The sequence below is a fragment of the Hipposideros armiger genome, unplaced genomic scaffold (genome assembly GCF_001890085.2).
Source record: "Hipposideros armiger isolate ML-2016 unplaced genomic scaffold, ASM189008v1 scaffold_203, whole genome shotgun sequence".
Taxonomy (NCBI): Eukaryota; Metazoa; Chordata; class Mammalia; order Chiroptera; family Hipposideridae; genus Hipposideros; species Hipposideros armiger.
Window position 1 is genome coordinate 2,088,974 of NW_017731553.1, and position 22,967 is coordinate 2,111,940.

The following is a 22,967-nucleotide window of genomic DNA, read 5'->3' on the forward strand; positions in this document are numbered from 1 at the left end:
TTGAAAGGTTGACTGCTTAAAGCAGAAGTAATGATAATGTAACATAGAGCTTATAACACATAGAAATAAAATGTGCCGCAACAACAGCACAAAGAATGGTAGGTAAATGTTGGTATGCCGTTATGAGTTTTATCTATATATGAAGTGCCATAACATATTAATATGAACTATAATATTCATATATTTATTTTATATACATAATATTGGGTTGTCGGAAAAGTCATGACGTATTTTTTCTGTTTTTCGTTGCAAAAATGCGTCATGGGCAGGCCGAGTGGCTCAGTTGATTAAGAGCTCGCTCAAGGGTTTGAGCTCTGAGCAACAGCGGTTCAAGTCCAGCCCAAGCTGAGTTGCCGCTGAGCTGCCAACAGGTGGCAGGATGACTCAGCTAAAAAAAAAAAAGAAAAAGAAAAATGTGTCATTACTTTTCCAACAACCGAATATATAAGTATATTTGCACATACATACATTCACACATATATGCATATATTCTGAGACAGGGCCCATCTGATTCACTATATGGGTCGGAACAACAAAGTTTATAAACCCCTCACTATGAGGAGAAACATAAAGGATCCACCGGGTGACTCAAGGTAACTTTAAGGTGGGTGACCAAATGACTTTGTTCTTTCCATCTCTTTACCTTTAAACTATATGGCAGTAGTGCTCCCTGACAAGGATAAGATGGAACCCACTGATGAATTTTGCTGCCCCAGCAACTTGTCCCTATTAAACCTCCCCTTGTGTTCACGATGTGTCACTTCCTGCTCAAATCAGGCAGTGGCAGAAGCTCATGGAATCAATCAGAGGTGAAGTTCAATGGTGACAACTGCCTATTCTCTACACTTAACCCAAAAGGCCATTGCAAATAGCCCAAAGACCCACTGAGGGAGATGGACATTATTTCCCAGAAGTAAATACAGCTCAGCCTGTACTTTGGAACAATTGGTCAACCTTGTCACTTGCACAATCTACTAGCAAAGGTTATGCAGTGCCTGAACACGATCATGGCAGAATCACCAGGCCTCATCACCATCTGCCTTTTAGGATATCTACTCAGTGCTGAATGTACAGGTTTGTTTCCTTTTTTTAAACATCGAGTGTGCTTGTCTTTTAGATATAGAAATGTCTGGTGCTGTCTTTTTCACTAAATAATGATTACAGGATTTGACAGCAATGTTTAAGATCCTACTAGTCAGCATGTGGGTTGGCAAAGACTGGTTCTCTGGTAGCTGTGTTTTCTTCATTTTTAAACTAAATAGATTTATGATGCTGATGGTACACTTTTTGAAGGGATATTGTTGGACTTAATGATTTGACAAAGGTAATTTCTCTTAGAAAACAGTCATCTCCTTGGTTAGAAAAATTAAATGTGGGAAAATGTTTTAACGAGGAAACAGCAGACTATGGAGAAAAAATTAACTATGTTTTTGGCTATTTTTACTGACCACTTTGAAATAAAAATGGGAAACATTAAAGCCACAAACAACAGTTTTATTTATACAAAAAGTTTGATTTTAAGATATGTGATGTGTTTCACAATTTTAGAACTATATAATAAGGTATGCCTCTAATTTGAAAAATCCATAAAATTATATACCTTTAATTTAAAGTTTTAGTTAAAACAGACAAACTTTTCATTAGTAAGCTGTTATTTATCACTAATGTTTTTCATGGATTAGTTAGAAATTATATTGTCTTTGATTCTAAACATCTTGGAGTTAATACACGGGAAAACCCAATACTCACTTGAGCTCTTAGGAGAGCAAAGCAGTCCAACAATTGCCGTAAAGAGGAGAAACTTAGTTAATGCATTGTGTATCACGTGGTTTTTTTCACAGCATCAGTGACTTTATGCACTCCCCAAAGGAAGGCACACAGAGAAGGAATTACCCCATAGGCAAACAGCATGTTCTCACAGGAAGCATTTATCACACTTAATTGTCAGACTACTATAATCAAATCTAGTAGCTGACAGTGCCAGGATCAGGGGTGCCAACCCTAAGCATCACCAGAAAGCAGACTGGCCCCATGGTTCCCACTCCAGACATGATGTCAGACTGAAATGCAGAAAAAATGATACAAGAATTCAAAGGTTAAATCCAACTAGCAAAGTGGGTAGAGTCCAGGAATAAAAAAATTTAGCTAGGAAACTTGCAAAGTACGACCTAAAGTTAAGTCTTGACACATATCTAATCAGTGTGAGATCTAGCAGGACAAATGACCTAAGCCCTTCCTTCAGGGTAAGTGGTGAAATGGTGGAGGCCCCCTTTAAAAGGGCTTCTTAGGGGCCAGTGGAGTGGCTCAGTTGGTTAAGAGCTCGTTCAAGAGTGTGAGCCCTAAGCAACAGGGTCTCTGGTTCAATTCACAGCCTGAGCTGAGCTGCCGCTGAGCTGCCAACAGGTGGCAGGATGGCTCAGCTGAAAAAAAAAAAAGAGGGCTTCTGCACCCTTGAAGACCTCCGATATTGGATAAAGGACAGATACGAAGGAAAAAGAGGGACTGGGATTTCAGAGCAATAATGACCAAAAGAGATAAACCTGAAAAGATGCTAGATATATGACCCTAAGACAATACTGCGGAGAAAGGCAGTGTGATTCAATTCTGGAGTCACTGGAGTCAAAGATAATAGGCCCTTGAGGAGAGAACCAGGGAAATTTCCCTAACACTATTATTGATGTAATACTTTCTGCTGCTGTTCAACTGTCAATTGGCTTCAAATAGTAGTTTCTATGAATGATTTACTGAGCTGTTGCATTTTCATGACTGCTGCCCCTAGGCATTATTGCATCAATTTGGATTTTGAAATCAAAGTTGTTCTGTGAAACCAGTTCAGTTTTGTAAAGTGTACAGACTGAAGCTGTCTTTCATTCATTCATTCATTCATTTCATTCATTCATCCGGTCCATACACTTTACAAAACTGAGTGATTACTATGGTGCCAGGTACTGTGGCAAGGTATTAGGGACACGGGGATCAATCAGACTCCCTCTTTAACCCAAAGCACCATGAAGTCAGGACAGAGATTTTCAATATAATGTGATAAAATGTGTACCAGGTGCTAAAGGAGCATAGAGAAAGGAATAAATTAACTGGGGAAACACTTGACAAACAGACAATATTTTGAGTTGGGTCTTAAAAAAATGAGTAGATTCACTCCCCTTACACATGTAATCTAGGGCATTCTATGCAGAGAGGGTCATTCATGTGCAAAGATCCAGACCAGAAAGAATGGGAGGGCTTTCAGGAACTCAGCATGTTTTGAATACTGAATATGACAAGTGAGGCAGTATACCCATTTTACATTGGACCAAGTTAAGCTTCAGAGATTATGTGACTTGCCTAAAATGTCACAGCCAATAGTTGGTAGATATGCGTTTCAAATCCAGGTGTGTCTGATCTGACTGCAAACCCATTCTTCCACTGGAGCACACTGTAAACGGATGCAGACACAGATGCTATTGTAGATGGCCCAGGGCCAGGCAAATGAATTGCCAGAGAGGAGGGTCTTGGAGGATGCTGGCAGGCATCAATATGCAATGACATCCATCTGCAGTTCGGGGGGCATCTCTCCCGCAGTGCTCCGCTGCCTCTGAAGGGAAGGAAGAAGGCTGATCTAGCAGTTGAGATTGCAGGATATGCAGCACTAAAGAAGGGGTGAAGGGAATTGAGAAAGCTGGCAGGTGAAGAGTTGAAGAGAAAAAGCCTACACTAAATAAATAAATTCAGGGAAAAAAGTGAAGGCCAAGGGGACTTGCCGAGCAAGAGAAAAGCAAGGTTGTCAAGAAACCTGAAGGCTCCGTAAAGTGAAGAGCTGCAATGAAAATAGGGGACTAGAGTTTAGTTTCTTTTAAAAAAAAATGGGGAATTGGGAGAGGGGAACAGTTTTCGGGAATTGGGGAAGGGGAACAGCCAAGTTGTTGTCCTTCAATCTTAGTTGTAGAGGGCGCAGCTAGCTCAGCTCCAAGTCCAGTCACCATCCGGCCGCCTGCCGGTAGCTCGCGGCTGCTCAGCTCAAGGTGCCGTGTTCAATCTTAGTTGATGGTGGGCATAGCCCACCATCCCATGCGGGAGTCGAACCAGCAACCTTGTTGTTAGGAGCACGTGCTCTCACCAGCTGAGCCATCCTGCCACCTGTTGGCAGCTCAGAAGTAGCTCAGCTCGGGTGCAGCTCACTGGCCCACGTGGGAACCAAACTGGTGACCCTGTTGCTCAGAGCTCACGCTCTTAACCAACTGAGCCAACTTGGCTGGCCCTCAGTTTGTTTCTTTTCTTATTTCTTATTTTTTTATTTGTTTTTTGGAGTTAATGAGAAAGGAGTCCCAAAATGCCCTGGAAAGTTCATCTTAGAAGCACCTGGTCCTGTTGAGATGGTATCAGATAGTCTCTTGAAGAAACAACTCCAGGCAACTTCGTGAGTTCCTGTTATTAATTATAGATATAGATATAAATAATATATCTGTATCTATTTATATATCTAGAGAGAGAAGGGAGAGAAAGAGAGAGGTTAAGAGAAACAGAAAGACAAAGACAGATTTGAGCGTGGGGAGAGAGGGAGGATGGCGGAGAATTAGGTTAGAGACCTCAATCCTCCAGTGCTCAGGGGTGTCCCTATTGGCTAAGCAGTCAGAGCTAAAATAAACCACATCCTGGATCCCAGAGAAAGACTTACATCAGTGGAATTCCAATAACACATACCATTTGATGGTATTGTGATTCTAAAGATTAAAAAAAAAACATTAATGCAGCGATTTTTCTTTCACATCTAGTGAGAGACCCTGGGGTTGCATCCACAGCTAGGCCACAATTAGACATCTGTTATTCCAAGAGAAATTTGTTGCAAAGTCCTTTGGGCAACTGATTCTTAAAGACACGGCCCAGCCAGGGTGACAAATCACCTTGTGAGGAACTGCAACTAGCTATTTTCAAAGGATGACAATGTGTGAAGTTAACTGCTTACTTAAGAACTTTCTTTTTCATCCAAAGTAAATTCAGATACAATTGAAAACCTGACCTTTTATTACTGGAGCTCTTTTGACTAAAAGTAAAATTGAATTTTAATTCTTAAATCTCCATGTTTATACAGTGCCATGAGAACATCATAGATTTTGGCTCCATGCCCCCAAGATAAATTGGCTTTGGGATTACTTGGATTAAAAACAAAGCCTTCCTTAAGAGATGTATTTAATTTTCATGATGTTTTCTTTTTTCTAAAGCTAAAGACTGGTATTTTTAAATTTCAGTTTTTCTTGATCATGAAAATGCCACCAAAATCCTGAATCGGCCAAAGAGGCATAATTCAGGTAAATTGGAAGAGTTTGTTCAAGGGAACCTTGAGAGAGAATGTATAGAAGAAAAGTGTACTTTTGAAGAAGCAAGAGAAGTTTTTGAAAACACTGAAAAAACTGTAAGTATTTCCATATAACATCCTTCAGGTGCACAGCAAAGAATAGTAAACCTAAAAAAAAAAGAAAGAAAAAAGAAACGTCTCTTTGGAATTTCAAAATATATCTCTACATGTATGCATATTATAAATGTTATAAAAGAGAAGGAATCAAATCCAAAACATTTTAAATGCCACCATTAACTTCTCCTCTTTTTCTTTATAGACTGAATTTTGGAAGCAATATTTTGGTAAGCAATTCTTTTTATTCTCTAGCTGGCATATGAAACATTCAAGAATTACGTTGCTGTGTTTTCTGTGTAAAAAGATAATATATTAAACTCTGTCAAAAGGGCTCAGGAAAAGTAAGTTCCATTCTTTTTTGAATGGTGATATACTACAGGTTTATGCCAGCATGGGAGATATCGGTTGGCAGATAAGCTTACTCGTCCCTAGGGTTTCTAAAAGTACATCGTTCCACCCCAGGAAGCCAGAAGGAAGAAACAGAGATGACTGTATCTGGGGAATGAATACGAGTTTGCAGTCCTCAGCAGAGAATCAGAGAATGCTGATTGACATAAATGTGTATTGCTTAAAAGTCCTCCTCCTTAGGATGGCCCGTAAGGCCCTCCCTTCCCGCTGCCCCTCCCATCTCATCGCTTGCTGCTCTCCACCTCACATATTGGACCCCGGGCATCATGGCCTCCCTGATGTTCTTGCACTCTCTAGGAACACTCCCACTTTAGAGTCTTTGTTCTGGCTGTTTCTTTAGTGTGGAATGTTCTGCTCGGTTTCCCTAGGCTCGCTCCCTCACCTCTTTTGGGACTTCGCCCAAAGGTCACCATCTAAATGAAGCCTACTCTGACCATCTATTAATACTTCAACCTACTCCTGCCGCCCATAACCCCTTCATTGTAGGCACTGTAACCTGCCCTATTCTTTTTCATAGCACTTTTCATCATTTGAGGTATCATATAATGTTTTTACTTATACTATTCATTTAATTTCCCACCTCACTACATGGCAAGCTTCATGTTGGCAGGTGTATTCAATTGTTTTGTTTATTGATGTATTTCTAGTATCTAAACAATATCTGGTACAGAAGCACTGAGTAAACATTTGTTGAATAAATTGACCAAAAGGAGGAAAAGTCAAAACTGTAAAGATAACTACATTTTAAAACTCATTTCAAATCCAGCAGCAGAATTTTGTGGCAGTGTAAGTTTCACAGGCAGACATATCTGGACAGCAAATTCTCTGAGTTCCATCAATTTGAGATCCAGTTCTATTTTCCAGTTTCTATTCGGGAGACACTGTTGGGCTTGCTCATACTCTCGGAACTCATAATTTCTCCACTTTTGTTTTGAAATCATGAGGGAAGAAGAGATCCACTCCATTACCTTTTCTTTGTCTGTCTTTCCTTGTTCTTGGTAATGAACTCTACTGTGCCAATTCTTTATTGACATATTCCCCGATAGTCAATCCAAACAAGTCTTTTCATTCTCTATTTCTACTACAATATATTTAAATTTTTGAATCTTGTGATTTTTTAAAAAAGATTTTATTGGGGAATTGGGGAAGGGGAACATTGTTGGAAAATTGGGGAAGGGGAACAGCCAAGTTGTTGTCCTTCAATCTTAGTTATGGAGGGTGCAGCTAGCTCAGCTCCAAGTTCAGTCACCATCCAGCCACCCGTCGGCAGCTCGTGGCTGCTCAGCTCAAGGTGCTGTGTTCAATCTTAGTTGCGGGTGGGCATAGTCCTCCATCCCATGTGCAAGTTGAACCGACAACCTTGTTGTTAGGAGCACGTACTCTCACCAGCTGAGCCATCCTGCTGCATGTCAGCAGCTCAGCTCGGGCGCAGCTCACTGGCCCATGTGGGAGTCGAACCGGTGACCCTGTTGCTCAGAAATCATGCTCTTAACCAACTAAGCCACTCAGCTAGCCCAATCTTGTGATATTTTTTTAAAAGACATCAATTTCTACCCACCCACCCCCCAAAAGAAATATTCCTGGATGTTTTTAAACTCCCATGATCCCTTCACTGTGCACCCCTGGCCTGACCTCCCACCCCCTAGCAGGGGTAGGTCAGTATCTCTTAAGCCCCATATTTGAAATTGGGCTCCTGCCTTCTTGGTCACAAGCCATGGTTACTGTATCTTAGGTAAAGATACCTGGAAAACATCAAGGGCATGATGCTGTCACTACTCCTTTGCCAAAAAAATAAAAGAGAGACAAGAACCAAAAAGAAAATAGCTCTATGCCCCTTTTTACTCGCAGCCTAGATTACTAACCACCCCAAGACAGCCTATGCTATTTTTCACTGTGTGGGTTTCCACATACAGCAGGGACACAGGCCCCTCACTCCTGCCACATCCTGTCCCATCAACACACGACATAAAGAGCCTGGGTTAAGAGCTAGCATCTGTGAAGTGCTTTACAGTTTACAGAGAGCCTGTCACATTAATTCCTCACAGCAAGCCTGTGAGCAAAGCATTATTCAACTTCATCTCACAGAGGAGAAAACTGAGGCTTAGGAAGGTAAAAAGACGCCAAAGTCACCCAGCTGGGGGGTCATGGAGCCCAGAAGAGAATCCGCCTTCTCGAATGCCCGACCCTTTGCTTTCACTATTACCCCTCCAGACCTTCAAATCTAAATGCAGTTATTCATTAAACACCAACCTAGTAGCCTGAAAGAGGAATCTTTCACTTGACAAGGTCTGGCCCCTTGCTGTCTTTGACCCCTACTATCTGTGGCTTTGCCTCAGCCCAAAGTACACACAGACAAGCACCCAAAGGCGGACTAAAATGACACTCATTTTAAAGGTATGTCTCAGCAAATGAGTTGCTATGTAGCTGGCTGCGAGCCCAGACCCTTTCAGTGAAACATCCTAAATAATTCAGATCCGTTGGTCTATAATATAAAGTGCAAATGTAGCTTGTTTTTTAGACTAGTTCTGAACATCAATAATAATAAAGCAGAGATAACGTAGTTTGTTTTCATAGAATTGGAACAAATTGAAGTATCTGTGCAAAAGCACAGTGGCTAGAGGGGCAGAGGGGACAAGGTCTAATTTTTATGGCAAGCAGATTTTTCAGAGAGGGACTATTTCTGAGAAAGGGATATTAGTCCTTAGTCAGTGTGACCCGGATACATGCTACTGTCAGAGAACATGGCAGACATGTGCCTGCTCTCCTTGGAGCAAGCAGGAATCTACACACTAGATGTCAGAGAGTTTCGCTCCAAAGTATGACTGATAATTCGAAATTATTTGCCCTCTTTCGCTCATTCTTTTATTCTTATGTCATCTTCATCTCTCATTCTTTTGTTTCTCATATATTGTCTTGCTGATCGAGTTCCCATTTTTTCTGCAGGGCTATTTCTCTTAGCTCAAAGTGCATGTCAGTCTCCCTTCTGGTTCTATTTATCCCTTTTTCCTGAAGCTTCCTTAGAAGTATGCATGGAGGCAGAGCTGTAACAAACCAGACTTAAAGGTTCCCTTTTCATCCTGACCCTTCCACTCTCGCTTATTTCTTCCTCCTGTTTTCCTACCACCGGTAGCTTCAAAGGCCCTCAAGAGCTCTATAAAAGTAGAAACTTCAGGAAAGACAGAAAGGAAACACAGCCAATCTATACATATATACAGAATAATTTCTTTTCATTCTTTATATTGAAAGTTGTTTCTTGCTTTACCTAGACCATTTGGGACCTAACTCATAGACAAAATATCTTTAAGCAGTAACAGATGCTGCTGGCATCTTTTATATTGTTTTGAACCATCGGTACATATTATACTTAAAAGTTAAGTGATAATACAAGAAAGTAGATGCATTTGCTCCATGCCTAAACCACCAGTACCTTGGGTGGAAGTACCATATGTTATCTGGTTCAGCCTGCATTGCAAGACCTGAGATAGAACAGGCATTGGATGACACACAGATAATAATTGTCGAAGTGACCTGATTTGATTTGGAAGTAACTCCGCCACCATTCTATAAGGAAGGATTGAAAATTCTTCTCACCCCATGCTGATATGATACATTTCTACTCAAACATTTTTCTCCCTCTTCTTTTTCCCTTGGTTGCATGAACTATGTACACACCTTCTTCAAGGCAATTTCCTAGGAAATTAGGGTATTAGCCTACGAACCTTTGTTTGGGTTGCTTCTATTTTATTTTACTTATTATTATTTTTTCTTTAAATTTTATTGGGGAACAGGCATGGTCATCGGTTGCGCATTGCCTCCATGCTACAATGGCATAATTGACTCTTCTAAGGAGGGCGCAGTTCACGGTGGCCCGTGCGGGGATCGAACCAGCAAACTTGGTGATATCATCACCATGCTCCAACCAACTGAGCTAACCAGTTACTCCTGGGTTGCTTTTAGAAACGCAGGAAGACAGGGGCATAGCTGGCTTCCAGGTCAGCAGTTCTGCACTGACCCTAAAACCAGGGTCCCGTCCCCATGAGTCTGTGCAGGGAGGACTGGGCATTCTAAGCAGTTTATTTGCTAATTCAACATCTTAACCTATCTCAAAGATGGAGATCAGTGTGAGTCCAATCCATGTTTAAATGGCGGCAAGTGCCAGGATGAGATTAATTCCTACGAATGTTGGTGTCCAGTTGGATTTGAAGGAAAGAACTGTGAATTAGGTAAGTAACTATTTTTGTATTACTCATGGCTCATCATTTCCCTTTGAAACCAGATGAACCTGGAAAATGCAATATTTATGTATCATGAGTTTCTCCTGAAAACATACACGTTTTTGTTGTGGTAAAGAACACCTAACATGAGAGCTACACTTAACAAATTTTGAAGTAGACAATACAGTACTGTTAACTGTAGGCACTGTGCTGTACAGCAGATCTCTAGAACTTATTCTTCTCACATAACCGCAACTGTAGCTGTTGACCAGCAACTCTCCATTTTCCCTTCCCCCTAGACAATTACATTCTCTGTTTCTATGTGTTTGACATTTTTGGCCCCCTCACATAAGTGGAATCATGCAGTATTTGTCCTTCTGTGACTGGCTTATTTCATTTAGCATAATGTCCTCCAGGTTCATTCATGTTGTCACATATGACAGGATTTCCCTCTTTTTAAAGGCTGAATAAGATTGCATTGTATAAAACATACTTCCAAAGTTTATAAACATTCATTTTATCTGTAGTCATTGTTTCCAGGATGAGTTCAAGACACTCTATTAAGAGCAATAATAATATTTGGTAGATAATCGGTAGTGATGGTCCACTCACTTATTAATCCTCAATACACCCCTATGTGGTCAGTACCATTATTATTATTCCCATTCTATGTAGACGTGGAAACTACAGCTCACACAGCTCAAAATCACAGAGGTGAGTAAATGGTCGAGCCAGGACTTCAACTTCAGTTTGACCAAAATCCGTGCTTCTAACTACTATCCACAAAACGAAAAGTAAACTGAACGCATAAAACTGAACTCATGACTAAACTGCTATCAACACCGGCATCAGAAGTCAAGTAACTATAGAATTGGGGTATGGCAAAGTCAGTTCTCTCATATAATAGGCACTTCACACATATGAACCACTTTCACATGTTAAATTTGTTGACAAAAATCTGAGCTCATTTCTGAATTTGACTACACCGATTACACTGAAAGAGTTACATAGCAAATTTAGGTTTAGTGGGCATTTTTTCCTCTCATAGCCTAGAATATTTTTTTCTGAGGTTTTGGCAATCAGAGCTATAAACCCCAAAGTCCTTTACGTACTTGTTTACCTCTGGATGCAAGGTTACGGGTATTGTGATTGTGAAAAACACAAAGTGCTGGCGACAGATTCTCCTTCTACTCTGAAACTAACAGAATAGAGATACAATTTTAGGGAGAGAATTTAACACCACAGGCTATATGACGAAGGGGAAGGCGTGGGACATTAGCAGGACTCCATTAAGGCATTATATCAATCCACCTGACACATAGCTGAAAAAGGCATAAAACAAAATGAAACACAGCTGCTATACTTGGCCCACTGAAAAAGGCATAAAAGTCACCTGTAATGTTATTTAGAAATCCTTTCACTATTAAAGAGAAATCCATTGATCATCTTCCTTTGAGATCTAAAAGATGAAAAAGAAGAGACGATAAGAAAAGGAAAAGGTGGCAGGGGCAAACCATTTTAAAAGAAAGAAAAGAGTGAATGCGGTGGATGAACTGGTGCACCTGGCCTGGATTTCCATTCTGTGAGATTTCCCAGTGTGGGGACAAGCCAGTGTCTGGGTTACCTTTCCTGTGGGTGTGTTAATTGGTCCAACATCTTGAAAGTGCCACTTACATCTGAAAGGTTATAACTTCAAATTCAGATGTACCTAGATAGGCTTGATCCTGCTATTATGGAAACCTACAGAAATCTTTTCAGTAGTTCCTCATTTGCAGCTTAAATAATATAACTATGGGAGCTGACAGAATGAATAACTCAATTAGTCTCCGTTCAGAATGAAGGGCACGTTGTCATAAAGTATAATTGAAAATAGTGTTTAACGTTAAATATTCCTAAGTGTCTTTAGTTTAAAAATAAAGACACTTTAAATGAGGAGAATAGCCCTGAGGAATGTAAATAGATGCACAAAAATTCCCTACCAGGCTTTGCTACATGGTGAGGCTGCACTCTCCATGGCAAAAGTGCTAGGTCTCCAGCTGGCCCCATCTCAGTCTTCTTGGGTTCCCCGCCATTTTGATTTGGTCAAGGCTTGGCAGTTGCACTGCAACTGCCCCAGCCCATCGGATCAAGGTTTAGAAAAATCCTTTCAGCTCAGTTAGTCAGAAACAAAGTGAGGATTCTCTCAAAGAGCTCTTTATGTCAGACACTAGAGGAAAGCAGCAGCCAAAACACACAAACTCTCATTTAAACTGAACTAAAGCCCCATCTCAATAGCTGCTAGATAACGGGGTTTATGGAGTACCTGGGAAGGGAGATTTCCATTGTTAAGACCTCCTTGTTTTCCTTCTCCCTTGTCCATGAGGCTCCTTTCCAGGGGAGAGAGGTACAAATATTCAGGGCACGCCTTCTAGTTAGAAGAATAACAATTAATTGGCTATTGTGTCCCTCTGTCTAGAACAGCGGTTCTCAACCTGTGGGTCGTGACCCCTTTGGGGGTCGAACGACCCTTTCCCAGGGGCCGCCGGGTACTCGTATGTGGGCGTATCTGCATGTGGGCCTGGAGACGGATAGAGGAGCGGTGTCTCGGTTCCTAAGACCATCGAAAATATGTGTTTTCCCATGGTCTTAGGCGACCCCCACCGTGTGAAAGGTTGAGAACTGCTGGTCTAGCATAAAGACCACTGCATGTCCTTAGCTACACATCACCTCTGAGTCCTTTACAGGTAGATCAAGCGCTGTAAGAACTTGGTCATTCCTGAACCTTCTAAAGAATGCAAGAAGTCTTTCCCCACAGTGAGATAGGATGGAAAGAAAAAAATCACAAGCACATAAACTTTTTTTTTTCCCTTTCATTTTGTGAACACGTCACAGACACTACTGTCTTATTTGCGATGTATTTCTGGGGAGTAGAGAAAAGAAAATACCTTGAGTTTAGCTGAACAATAGCATATTCTGTGGTAAATTTGTTAAACAGAACTTCTTTTGTTCAAGCGTTGGTTTTCACATCAGTGAATACATCAGGGTAGAAAAAGGCAAAGTAAAATAAAGCAGAACAGGCTAACTTTTGCGGAGGGCATCAGGGAAATGAGAAAGAGGCGTTTGTGCCAACATGGAGAGAGAAGAACAGCTGCTTTGAGACGTTCTTCAAGAGAGGTTTTAGGCACTGAGACCAACCTCGGGACCAGGGAAAGCCCATACCCAACACAGTGCCTCACATCTAAGTGCTCAAAAAAACGATTGATAAATGAATCCTATACTGACTGCTCCTTAGATCTTCGACTATGGATCTCTCCAATCAAATTCCTTGTGCCATTATCCTAGTTCCAGAATCTTGAGTCCTTTATCTGAGGGCAAAAGGCCGCTGATTGGACAGCGACTATTGCCCACTGCATGCACAGACCACGCCAGAGAGCGACAGCAACATACTGAGTCACAAAGAGCGGGGACAAATGAGGAAAATCATGGTGCGGTTCAGTTACATAGCCAAGGGCACAGAATCAGAACTGGGAAAGCCACAGAGTTGACTCATTCCCGTTGTGCGTGCACCAAACCAGGCTGCACCTACCACCTACCTCTGTTAACTTACCGCAACCTCGTGTTGACTGAACACTTTCTACAGGAGGTATTTGGTTTGGCTGAACATCTCAGCACTGCTCTGTAGCAACACAATGATAGCCAGTCCCATGAAAAAGCCAAGAATGTAGTCATGATGAGTGAGGAGAAAGGTCTTTAAAAAATAAATAAAAGGACCAAGTGACATCTTTTTGGATGGTGCACTTAATGGATTATTGGTAGCACAGGTTAAAGCTCAGGCTTGTTTCTCTGTCCACCCGGCAATAGTTGATTGGCCTCCCCTTATTTTCTGAAGTGTCAGTAAGGAACACGAGCTAATTATTACCTTAGACTACGCTAGCCTATGTAAAATATAACTTACCAAAATTTTAGATCTGTCACTCAAAAATCCATAATACACTCTGAAACCATATAGTCGCTCTGTTAGCCTGCAGTCCCCCAGAAAAAAAGAATCTGTGACAAAAGCTTATCTAGTAGGGAGTGCAATCCTAGGGAGAAAAAAATAGAACAGAGAGTGAGGCAATGAGGAAAGGAGAAGCAATAATAGGATGAGCCATCTCTTCATCTGCAACTGACTGCTTAATCTCCTGGAACTGTTTTCCAAGAAACCACATGACCTGGCCTCAGGGTAGTCCATCCGGGAGGAGCAAAGAGGTAAAAATATTTGTCTATCGGCATCTGTCTGCCAATGTTAAAAGTTCAGCCTACAAGGGGCCGGCTGAGTGGCTCAGTTGGTTAAGAGCTCGCTCAAGAGTTTGAGCTCTGAGCAACAGCGGTTCGAGTCAGCCCGAGCTGAGCAGCCGTGAGCTGCCAACAGGTGGCGGGATGGCTCAGCTAAAAAAAAAACAAAAAAAAAAAGTTCAGCCTACAGGTTGAACTCATCTCCAGGTTGTATGTGCTGGTACACCCGGAGAGGTTGTGGGGCATCCCGTGGCTCAGCATCAAAAGGGAAGTGTCAAGGTAGGAGGTGAGAGACACATACTGCAGATATGAGCCAAAGCCATTCAAGGTCACATTCACATGGGATCAGTGGAAGCCCATGCAGACGTGATCACCACCGTGCTGGGGAAACACAGCTGAGAGGAACTGAGGTGGTACCCAAGAGGTGTCTAATACAGCCACTTGTTCTCAGACTTTCCATGTTCTAACTGCACTGAGAAGTGAGCATTTCCATTGAAAGTTGTACTGCTTGTGAGCATGTACGTAAGGGGGAAGGTGTCTTCTATCCACTGTGTTCCTGCGCTACTCAAGAGGCAGAAATAGGCCCAAGGGCAGAGCCTGTTTCTCTTAAGTCAGCGTATCTCAGCTAGCAAGCCCTGCACCATACTACTTCCTGTTACTGACATGGCATAGGATAAACAAAGGGAAAGCATGGTAATTAGAAAATACAAAATAAGGTGGCAGGAATAAGTCAAATATATCAGGAATCACAAGTAATGTGAATTGGTATTAATGACAACTTTCAGTCTGGAGTTCAAAATCAAATTGCATGTTGTTGAAAAAAAGGGATACCTAAAATAAAATTAAACCAGGAAGCTAAAATAAGGAGATGTAAGGAGATTTTTCTAACAAAAAGAAACAGGCAAAGCAGTCTTAATATCAGACAAACCAGAATCAAGACAAAAAGCATTACAAGAGACAAAGAAAGATATTTTATATTAATAAGGGAGGTTGTATAGGAGAGTAAAGAAAATATGGGCCACCAGAACGCTTATCATTGTCAACACATGTCTTTGGCAGTTAGCTACCTTAAAGGACCCTATTTTATTCTCTTGTGTTGACACATACCCACCTCAGCCAACTTCAAGTTTTCTTTGATAAACTGGGTTATATTAAAGCTGTGAACTTCTATTCAGCAAAATACACTATGTAGGGTGAAAAGGCAAGTCACAGAGTGGGAGGAGAAATCCACATCATATCTCCAATAACTGGAACTCATACACTGATGGGGGAATTTAAACTTGTGCAATTATTTTAGAAAAGTACTTGGCAGTATCTACTCAACCTCAACATATGATCCAATCATTGTACTCATAAGTATACATCCAAGAAATATGCACGCGTAGGTGACTGAAAGATATCTACAAGAATGTTCCGAACAGTGTGATACAAAAGAGCCCCAAACTGGAAACATGGCTCAAACATTCATCAACAGAAAAATGGACGAGTAAAGGTAGTAACATTTACGCAATGGAAAACTACACAGCATGTAAATGAGCTACTGCCCTACAAAACAACATGGATGGAATGTTAAATGAAAGATACAGAAGAGTGCCTATTGTCAGCTTCTATTCATACATATCAAGTTCATGAACAGGCAAGACTCATCCATTTTTAGAAGTTGGTGTGATGGTAACTTTGGGAAGGAGGAAGAGTACAATGATTGAAAGGAGGCATCAGGAGAGTTTTTGGGGTGTTGATAATGTCCTATGTATTGATTTGTTTAGTGTTGAAACCACTGGGTCCATTTTGTGAAAATTATTACTCAAGTTCTGGGTCCTTTTCTGAATAGATGTTATATTTAGTAAACATTTTACTTTTTAAAGATTTTATTGGGGAATTGGGGGAAGGGGACAGTGTTGGGGAATCGGGGAAGGAGAACAGACAAGTTGCTGTCCTTTTGTTCTTCAGTCTAGTTGTGGAGCATGTCGCTTCACTGGTCCATGTTGGTATTATCATTGTGTTCTTCTCGGGTGAAGCAGATCACTCTCCGGCCATTGGACAGCCGCTCACAGCGGCTCACGGCAGCCCAGCTCCAGGTCGAGCAGTTGTTCACCATCTTAGCTGTAGAGGGCACAGAGTCACTGGCCCTCATGTGGGCTCTGAACCAGGGCCCTGCTGCTCAGAGCTGGCATCCCAAGCCAGGTCTTAACCAATGTGCCACTAGGCCGGCCCAGTAAACATTTTTTTTAAGTTTTTTATTGGGCAACACTGTTTTTCCAGGACCCATCAGCTCCAAGTCAAGTAGTTATTTCAATCTAGCTGTGGAGGGCACATCTCAGTGGCCCATGTGGGGACTGAACTGGCAACCCTGGTGTTATGAGCACTGTGCTCTAACCAACTGAGCTAACCGACTGCCCCTTAACAAATATTTTTAATTGTAGTCCATGATTTAATGAAAGTGGAATATCTAAACTTCAGCTCTATGCCAAATCAAATACATTGCTGCCACCATTGTATGCCTTATTAGAAATTTTATCTTTCTACTTTTAGCTCAAGGCTTCCAAGCTTCTCTCCATGAACGCCCCCAGTTCATGTTTAACCTACAATGCATGTTTAGTGATGCTATCACTGTTGGTTTTCCTTTCTTTCAGATGCAACATGCAACATGAAGAATGGCAAGTGCAAGCAGTTTTGTAAAATGGGTGCTGACAACAAGGTGCTTTGCTCCTGTACTGCTGGATACCGCCTCGCAGAAGACCAGAAGTCCTGTGAACCGGCAGGTCAAAATCTAAATAAATTTTTTTTTAAGCTTGGCAGACAGATGTTCCAAATCCGTATTTAAACCGTTAGCATTTTAACTAGCCTACATAATTATAATCCTTACTTGTTTCTACTTCCTTTGAAATCATAGGAAAGAGCAGTTGCTAGAATTGGAAAAATTAATGTTCTAAATTGCATCATCATTTTATTTATTTATTTATTTATTTTTAATTGGGGAACAGTGTGTTTTTCCAGGACCCATCAGCTTCATGTCAAGTAGTTGTTTCAATCTAGTTGTGGAGGGCGCAGCTCGGTGGCCCATGCAGGCTTGGAACCGGCAACCTTGGTGTTGTGAGCACTTTGCTCTCACCAACTGAGCTAAACGGTAGCCCCATATCATTGTTTTAAATAGAAATTTCTGTAAATGTCTTCAGTCTGAATTCTTTTCCATATGTCCAAGTTTTTTCTGACTTTTATGTCATGAAGCAATTGTGTAATTTCTGTATACATATTTCTAATTTGTCCAGTCAAATTAATGTAGTAATTCTATACCATAAAAGATATATAAGTGATTGACTGATGGTCTTCTACTACAAGAATGGTGAATTTTAAATATGGTTCTCCCAGGGTGTGGCTGGTTTACTCTGAGAATGTTATTTCCTGTCCTTGGATCTCAGGCTGAATTTACACGTTGGCATCAGAATAGTTCCGATGACCATCTGTTTAAGTCGTGCCAGGCTGATCAGTACCGCCAGTCTATCCAGCAATGGACAAAGCAGTCTTTCCCAGTCATGTCAACCATGCTGCCATGAAATAGGCTCTGCGGGATCAATTTTAGTTGATAAATGGGGGGCCTTTTTAAAGCAATATATAACTTCTTTTGCATTTCCAAAGCCTGATATTTTATTAAAGCGGTACATTAAATCATGCACCATTCCTCTGTAACTGGGTTCAACACCTAGCTCAGCAACGCATCCAGCAGATGAAATTAAAGAAAGGACCAGAAGCCAACAGTATTCATGCTGCAATTAAAATGAAGAGTCTCTGATGCTTCAAGGGCCTGCCTGCCTGTCCTCCTACCTGGTTTCTCACAAACACTGCTTCAAACCCAGTCTACCCTGGGAGGAGAATATACAGTAACACCTTGGTTTGCTAGCATAATTCGTTCCAGAAACAAACTACTCATATTGCAAGACATCGCTCATTTACCACGTTAAAATGTATTAGAGGGACCGGCCAAGTGGCGCGTTGGTTAAGAGCTGGCTTGGGATGCCAGCTCTGAGCAGCAGGGCCCCAGTTCGGATCCCACATGAGGGCCAGTGACACCGCCCTCTACAGCTAAGATGGTGAACAACAGCTCGACCTGGAGCTGGGACGCCGTGAGCAGTCATCCAATGGCCTGCGACTGCCTCACCCAGGAAGAGTGCAATGATAACACTAACATGGGCCAGTGAAGCTATGTCCTCCACAACTAGACTGAAGAACAAAAGGACAGCAACTTCTGTTCCCCAGCACTGTTCCCCTCCTGCAATTCCCCAATAAAATCTTTAAAAAAAAAGTATTAGAAATGTTTCCTCATCTTGCGGAACACTTGCAAACCACGTTACTTGTAATCCAAGCTTTTACTGTATATGTGTTTTAACCTTAAAAATTTAACTCCAGTATAGACTGGTGGCACAGTCGCTAAGCCCTTATAAACCTTTCTATGTTAGAAGAGAGAAAAAAAAAGAATTGAGAAGCACTTCCAACTATTAAGTGTTATATTTGAATATTGGCTTAGCTTTAGCAGAGTAAGTAGGCCAAACCTAAAATAAGCTTTTCTGCCTTTCAATAGTAATGATCCCTTTCCTCTCGCCATTGTTGATGATTTATATTTACATATATATATGTATTTTGAACTAATTTCCTGTTTTCCCAACCACATGCTGTCTTCATGATACTTTGCCACAGCTGGTTGCTATAGAAATGTCTGTTATAAGGAATGGAGCTGGGGGCCGGCCAAGTGGCTCAGTTGGTTAAGAGCTCACTCAAGAGTTTGAGCTCTGAGCAACAGCGGTTCGATGCCCCGCCCGAGCTGATCTGCCGCTGAGCTGCCAACAGGTGGCAGGATGGCTCAGCTTAAAAAAAAAAAAAGGAATGGGCCTGGAAGGATAGTGAGAAATGAAAATGAAATGTGAGGTGACTGGCTTTGCTGGACTACAAATTTCCATTCTGGTTGTCCTCAATGTTTCAGTGAACAATTTCTCTTCTGTAGGGAGTAAACCAAATCAAGGTAAAAAGGTGGCCAGTTTCCAGGTAGATATGGCTGTGATAATCATATTAGTAATATATTTACTTAATACTTGACAGTCAGGTAATTAAATTACAATGATCTCCCCGTCCCCCAAACAGATACCTAAAATCCACCTTGGAATCTAGAAGGTATTGTAGTCTACAAAAGAAATCTTATTAACAAAAGCAGTAGGAGTCTCATTTACCTAATTCTAAAGTTAAAGTTACATGTCACCAATCATGAGACTTCCATTCAGGGACAGTACTTGGGAATAAGACTTTTTGGTAAAAAAATAACACAAAAAAAAAACTTAACAGAAAGTCATTAGACTTTATAAAAGTCTTACAAAATTTGATTCTGGAACACTTATCCTATTTCTGTAAAGATGATGGATTCCTGAGCCAAATGTTCTTTTCATGAAGGGTTTGAAAACTTTCCATGAAAATAATGCAATTAACCTTTTAGTTTGAAACTATACTCATTGATTAGATTTTTTTAAATATGGATGGGCCTGCTTTTCAGAAGTGACAAGAATGGGCCTCATTTTCGATTTTATAATACATGTTCTGCTTGCCAATGAGAAATATCCAAATACTAATGTTTTTTCCCCATTTTTCTAGTGCCATTTCCATGTGGGAGAGTTTCTATCCCTCACACTTCTACGAAGCACACCCGCGCTGAGGCTGTTTTTTCCAATATGGACTATGAAAATTCTACTATAGATGAAATAATTTGGGATAACATCACTCGAAGCACCGAACCATATAACAACCTCACTCGAATTGTTGGCGGAGAAAATGCCAAACCAGGTCAATTCCCATGGCAGGTACTCTATACTGATGCTGTGTCAAAGCTGGAGCTCAGTGGGCAAGGGGCAGGGCAGGTGTGATGCTGAGGCTAGGACATTAGACACACCTATCAGGGTGAGGGAAGTTTTAGCACTAAGCAATTATGAGGATGGCCCCATAGGAAAGAGAAGTCCAGGGACCGCTACCATACACGGCCAAGGAGAGTTTGGCATCAAGGAATCAGCATAGCAGGATTCCAAACAAGCAACAAGGAGGGCTGGCAGTGAGGTCACAGTTACTGGGGCTTAGGGTTATTACTTCAGCTTCAGCCCCTGGGAGAACTGGTGAGAGTCAGAAAGTCTCTAGGTCCAGAAAAACTGGATTATTTTGAAGGGATTTAAAAAAGGACTGAAGTAGGAAGGATTAAGGGAAATACTGGGCTACTGGAACCAGGGTACGTGATAGGGGCTTGGTCCATGTGGTTCTCAAAGTGTGCTAACATCAGAATCACCTGGGGACTTGTTAAGAAGGCTACACCCCAGGTGTACTGAATCTGAGTCTCTGGAGGTGAGGCCTAGCAATCTGTGTGCTAGAAGCCCTTCAGGTAATTCTCAGGCACACTATAATCTGTTTTTTGTTTTGTTTTGTTTTGTTTTAATTTAGGATTTTAAAAAAAACTTTATTGGGGAACAGCCATGGTCATTGGTTATACATCGCTTTCATGCTACAATGGCATAGTTGACTCTTAAGGAGGGCGCAGCTCACAGTGGCCCATGTGGAGATAAAACCAGCAACCTTGGTGTTATCAGCACTACGCTCTAACCAACTGAGCTACTACACCCCAGCACACTACAATTTGAAACCCACTAGTCCAAAGGAAATGATCTTGGTACAGAAACTAAGGTCCAAAACACCAAATAGTGGACTCATGGTACCCAGTCCCACATTCTTCCAGGTGTGATCTGCAAACAACCTACATGACAATCACCTGTGCACATTTTTTAGGCCGACGACCAAGAGCTAAATTTGTGGCAAAACCTGGGCTGTAACTGGCTACAGCTAAAACCGAAGTGATTCCATCGGAGAGAAGGAGTAGGCAAGGAGCCAGGTGGTCCTTATATGAAGTCTGGCTGTCCAATAACGTAACTACTAGCCACATGTGGCTATTTAAATTTAAATGAACTACCAATAAATCTAATTTAAAATTCATGTCCTTGGTCACACCTGTCACATTTCAAGGACACAATAACCACATGTGTCTACCAGCTACCATATTGAAGAGCGCAGATACAAAACATTTCCATGATCACAGAAAGTTCTATTGGACAGCACTTACAATACTTGAGTCTCACACAAAACTCCCTAGTGACCATAGTCATATGTGATTTAGTCATCTCAAGGATGCTTCATTCTAAATATTTTCTCTGCTGAGGTTGGAACTTTTGCCATTAGAGACCAATAGCTTCAAAGACTTTTCAATCATCAAACAGTGAACAGTTCAAGCCAGGGATCAGGTAAATGTCCCCAGGTTTCACTACTGGAATTTCCTGAGACTAGCTATGCATCTATCTAGGACTCTTCAGAATGCCCGCCATTTTCCCAATACAATGGGTATAAGATGAACCTATTCCTGGAAGGTAGGGATTTGGCCCAGACATTGAGAATAGTACTGAAGGGTTGCAGACCATCACAACTAAAACTTTATATTTTCCTTTTTTCTCACCTTGTCCGTAATAATATTTGTTGGAATTGACCTTATAGCCAGTAAAATGCACTATATATTCCTTTACACCCACGCGTCCCCTACTTAAGTATCCTACCAGGGCTGCTTCCCTCAACCACCACCGCCCCTTCCTTCACCCACCCTTCATGACTCTTCGTAAGATTGACTTTTCACCTTCTCCATCGACCTGTCCTCGAACAATCCCTGTTGGGTCCAGCCACTCTAAGTATGCTTTATTCTATTTAACATCCATGTACCTGATTCTTTCTAATTTTACTATTTGTGTTCTTGTGCATTTTCAGTCATTCTGTATCCAACTTCCATGGATAAGGTGGTTAGAACAAATGATTCTGCTTTATAAGTATTATCTTCCTTGGACTTGCGGGACATAAAACAGTGCCTAGAGTGGATGATCCTGTCACCCAGGGGTGTTTTATTAGCTAAGAAGATGACTTCCCATTAAAAAAAAGGCCAGGATAAAAAATACCAAAAACCCAAAACTCCCAGGATGCATGCATTATGGACTTAGCATTGTCCCCTTGTCATCCCAGAAATGAAATGGCAAATACACTTAAATGAGAACTAAAACAAAAAGAATGGAGTTTTATAAAGTCTCAATTGAGTCACATAATCTCTGTCCCTCACCCACTCCCTTTAAACCAGATGTTTCCTAACGTTTTAGCAATGCAAGTGTTTCCTAATAGAAAATTTAGTTACCCTCTCAAGTTATTTTTTTTTCTTTTAAGCAGAAAAAATTATTAGATGATGGTTGCAGTTGTACTGTGAGGAAGAACGTATAATTGATGCACATCATTTCAAATCTGTCACATCCTCCTCACTGCACACTTGTAGTGAGTGTACCTGCTGTCTCTTTCCTAATCAAGCCGAGCTAAGATCATTTGGAATGTTCAAGATCCCTCATGCATATGTGTTCATGCACGTTCACTCCCTATTTCCCCCATATGAAGTAAGGTTACTGACTGGAAAGTTACAAAGGACTAGATTTTAGGGTTTTTTCCAAAGGTGAAGAGCTGAGCAACTTTCTAGGACACCTGAGAAAGACCCAGTCATACATCTGCATTGTTTCCGTCCTCACCAGAGAACTCTCTCTCCCCACCCACCTCCACCCAGCTTCTCACGAAAGGTTAATGTTTTCAAA

The 22,967-nt window shown here is 41.3% G+C and overlaps 1 protein-coding gene across 1 annotated transcript in view; it reads left to right on the forward strand.

The window, feature by feature from the left end:
- Window positions 1-954: 954 nt before the first annotated feature.
- F9 (coagulation factor IX) overlaps window positions 955-22,967 on the forward strand; it is a 31,693-nt gene continuing 9,680 nt past the window's right edge. The window contains exons 1-6 of the mRNA XM_019653590.1: window positions 955-1,074; window positions 5,244-5,407; window positions 5,610-5,634; window positions 9,925-10,038; window positions 16,917-17,045; window positions 19,918-20,123. Coding sequence (XP_019509135.1) covers window positions 987-1,074; window positions 5,244-5,407; window positions 5,610-5,634; window positions 9,925-10,038; window positions 16,917-17,045; window positions 19,918-20,123 — 726 coding nt within the window. The 5' untranslated portion in view covers window positions 955-986. The remainder of the gene's footprint in view (window positions 1,075-5,243; window positions 5,408-5,609; window positions 5,635-9,924; window positions 10,039-16,916; window positions 17,046-19,917; window positions 20,124-22,967) is intronic.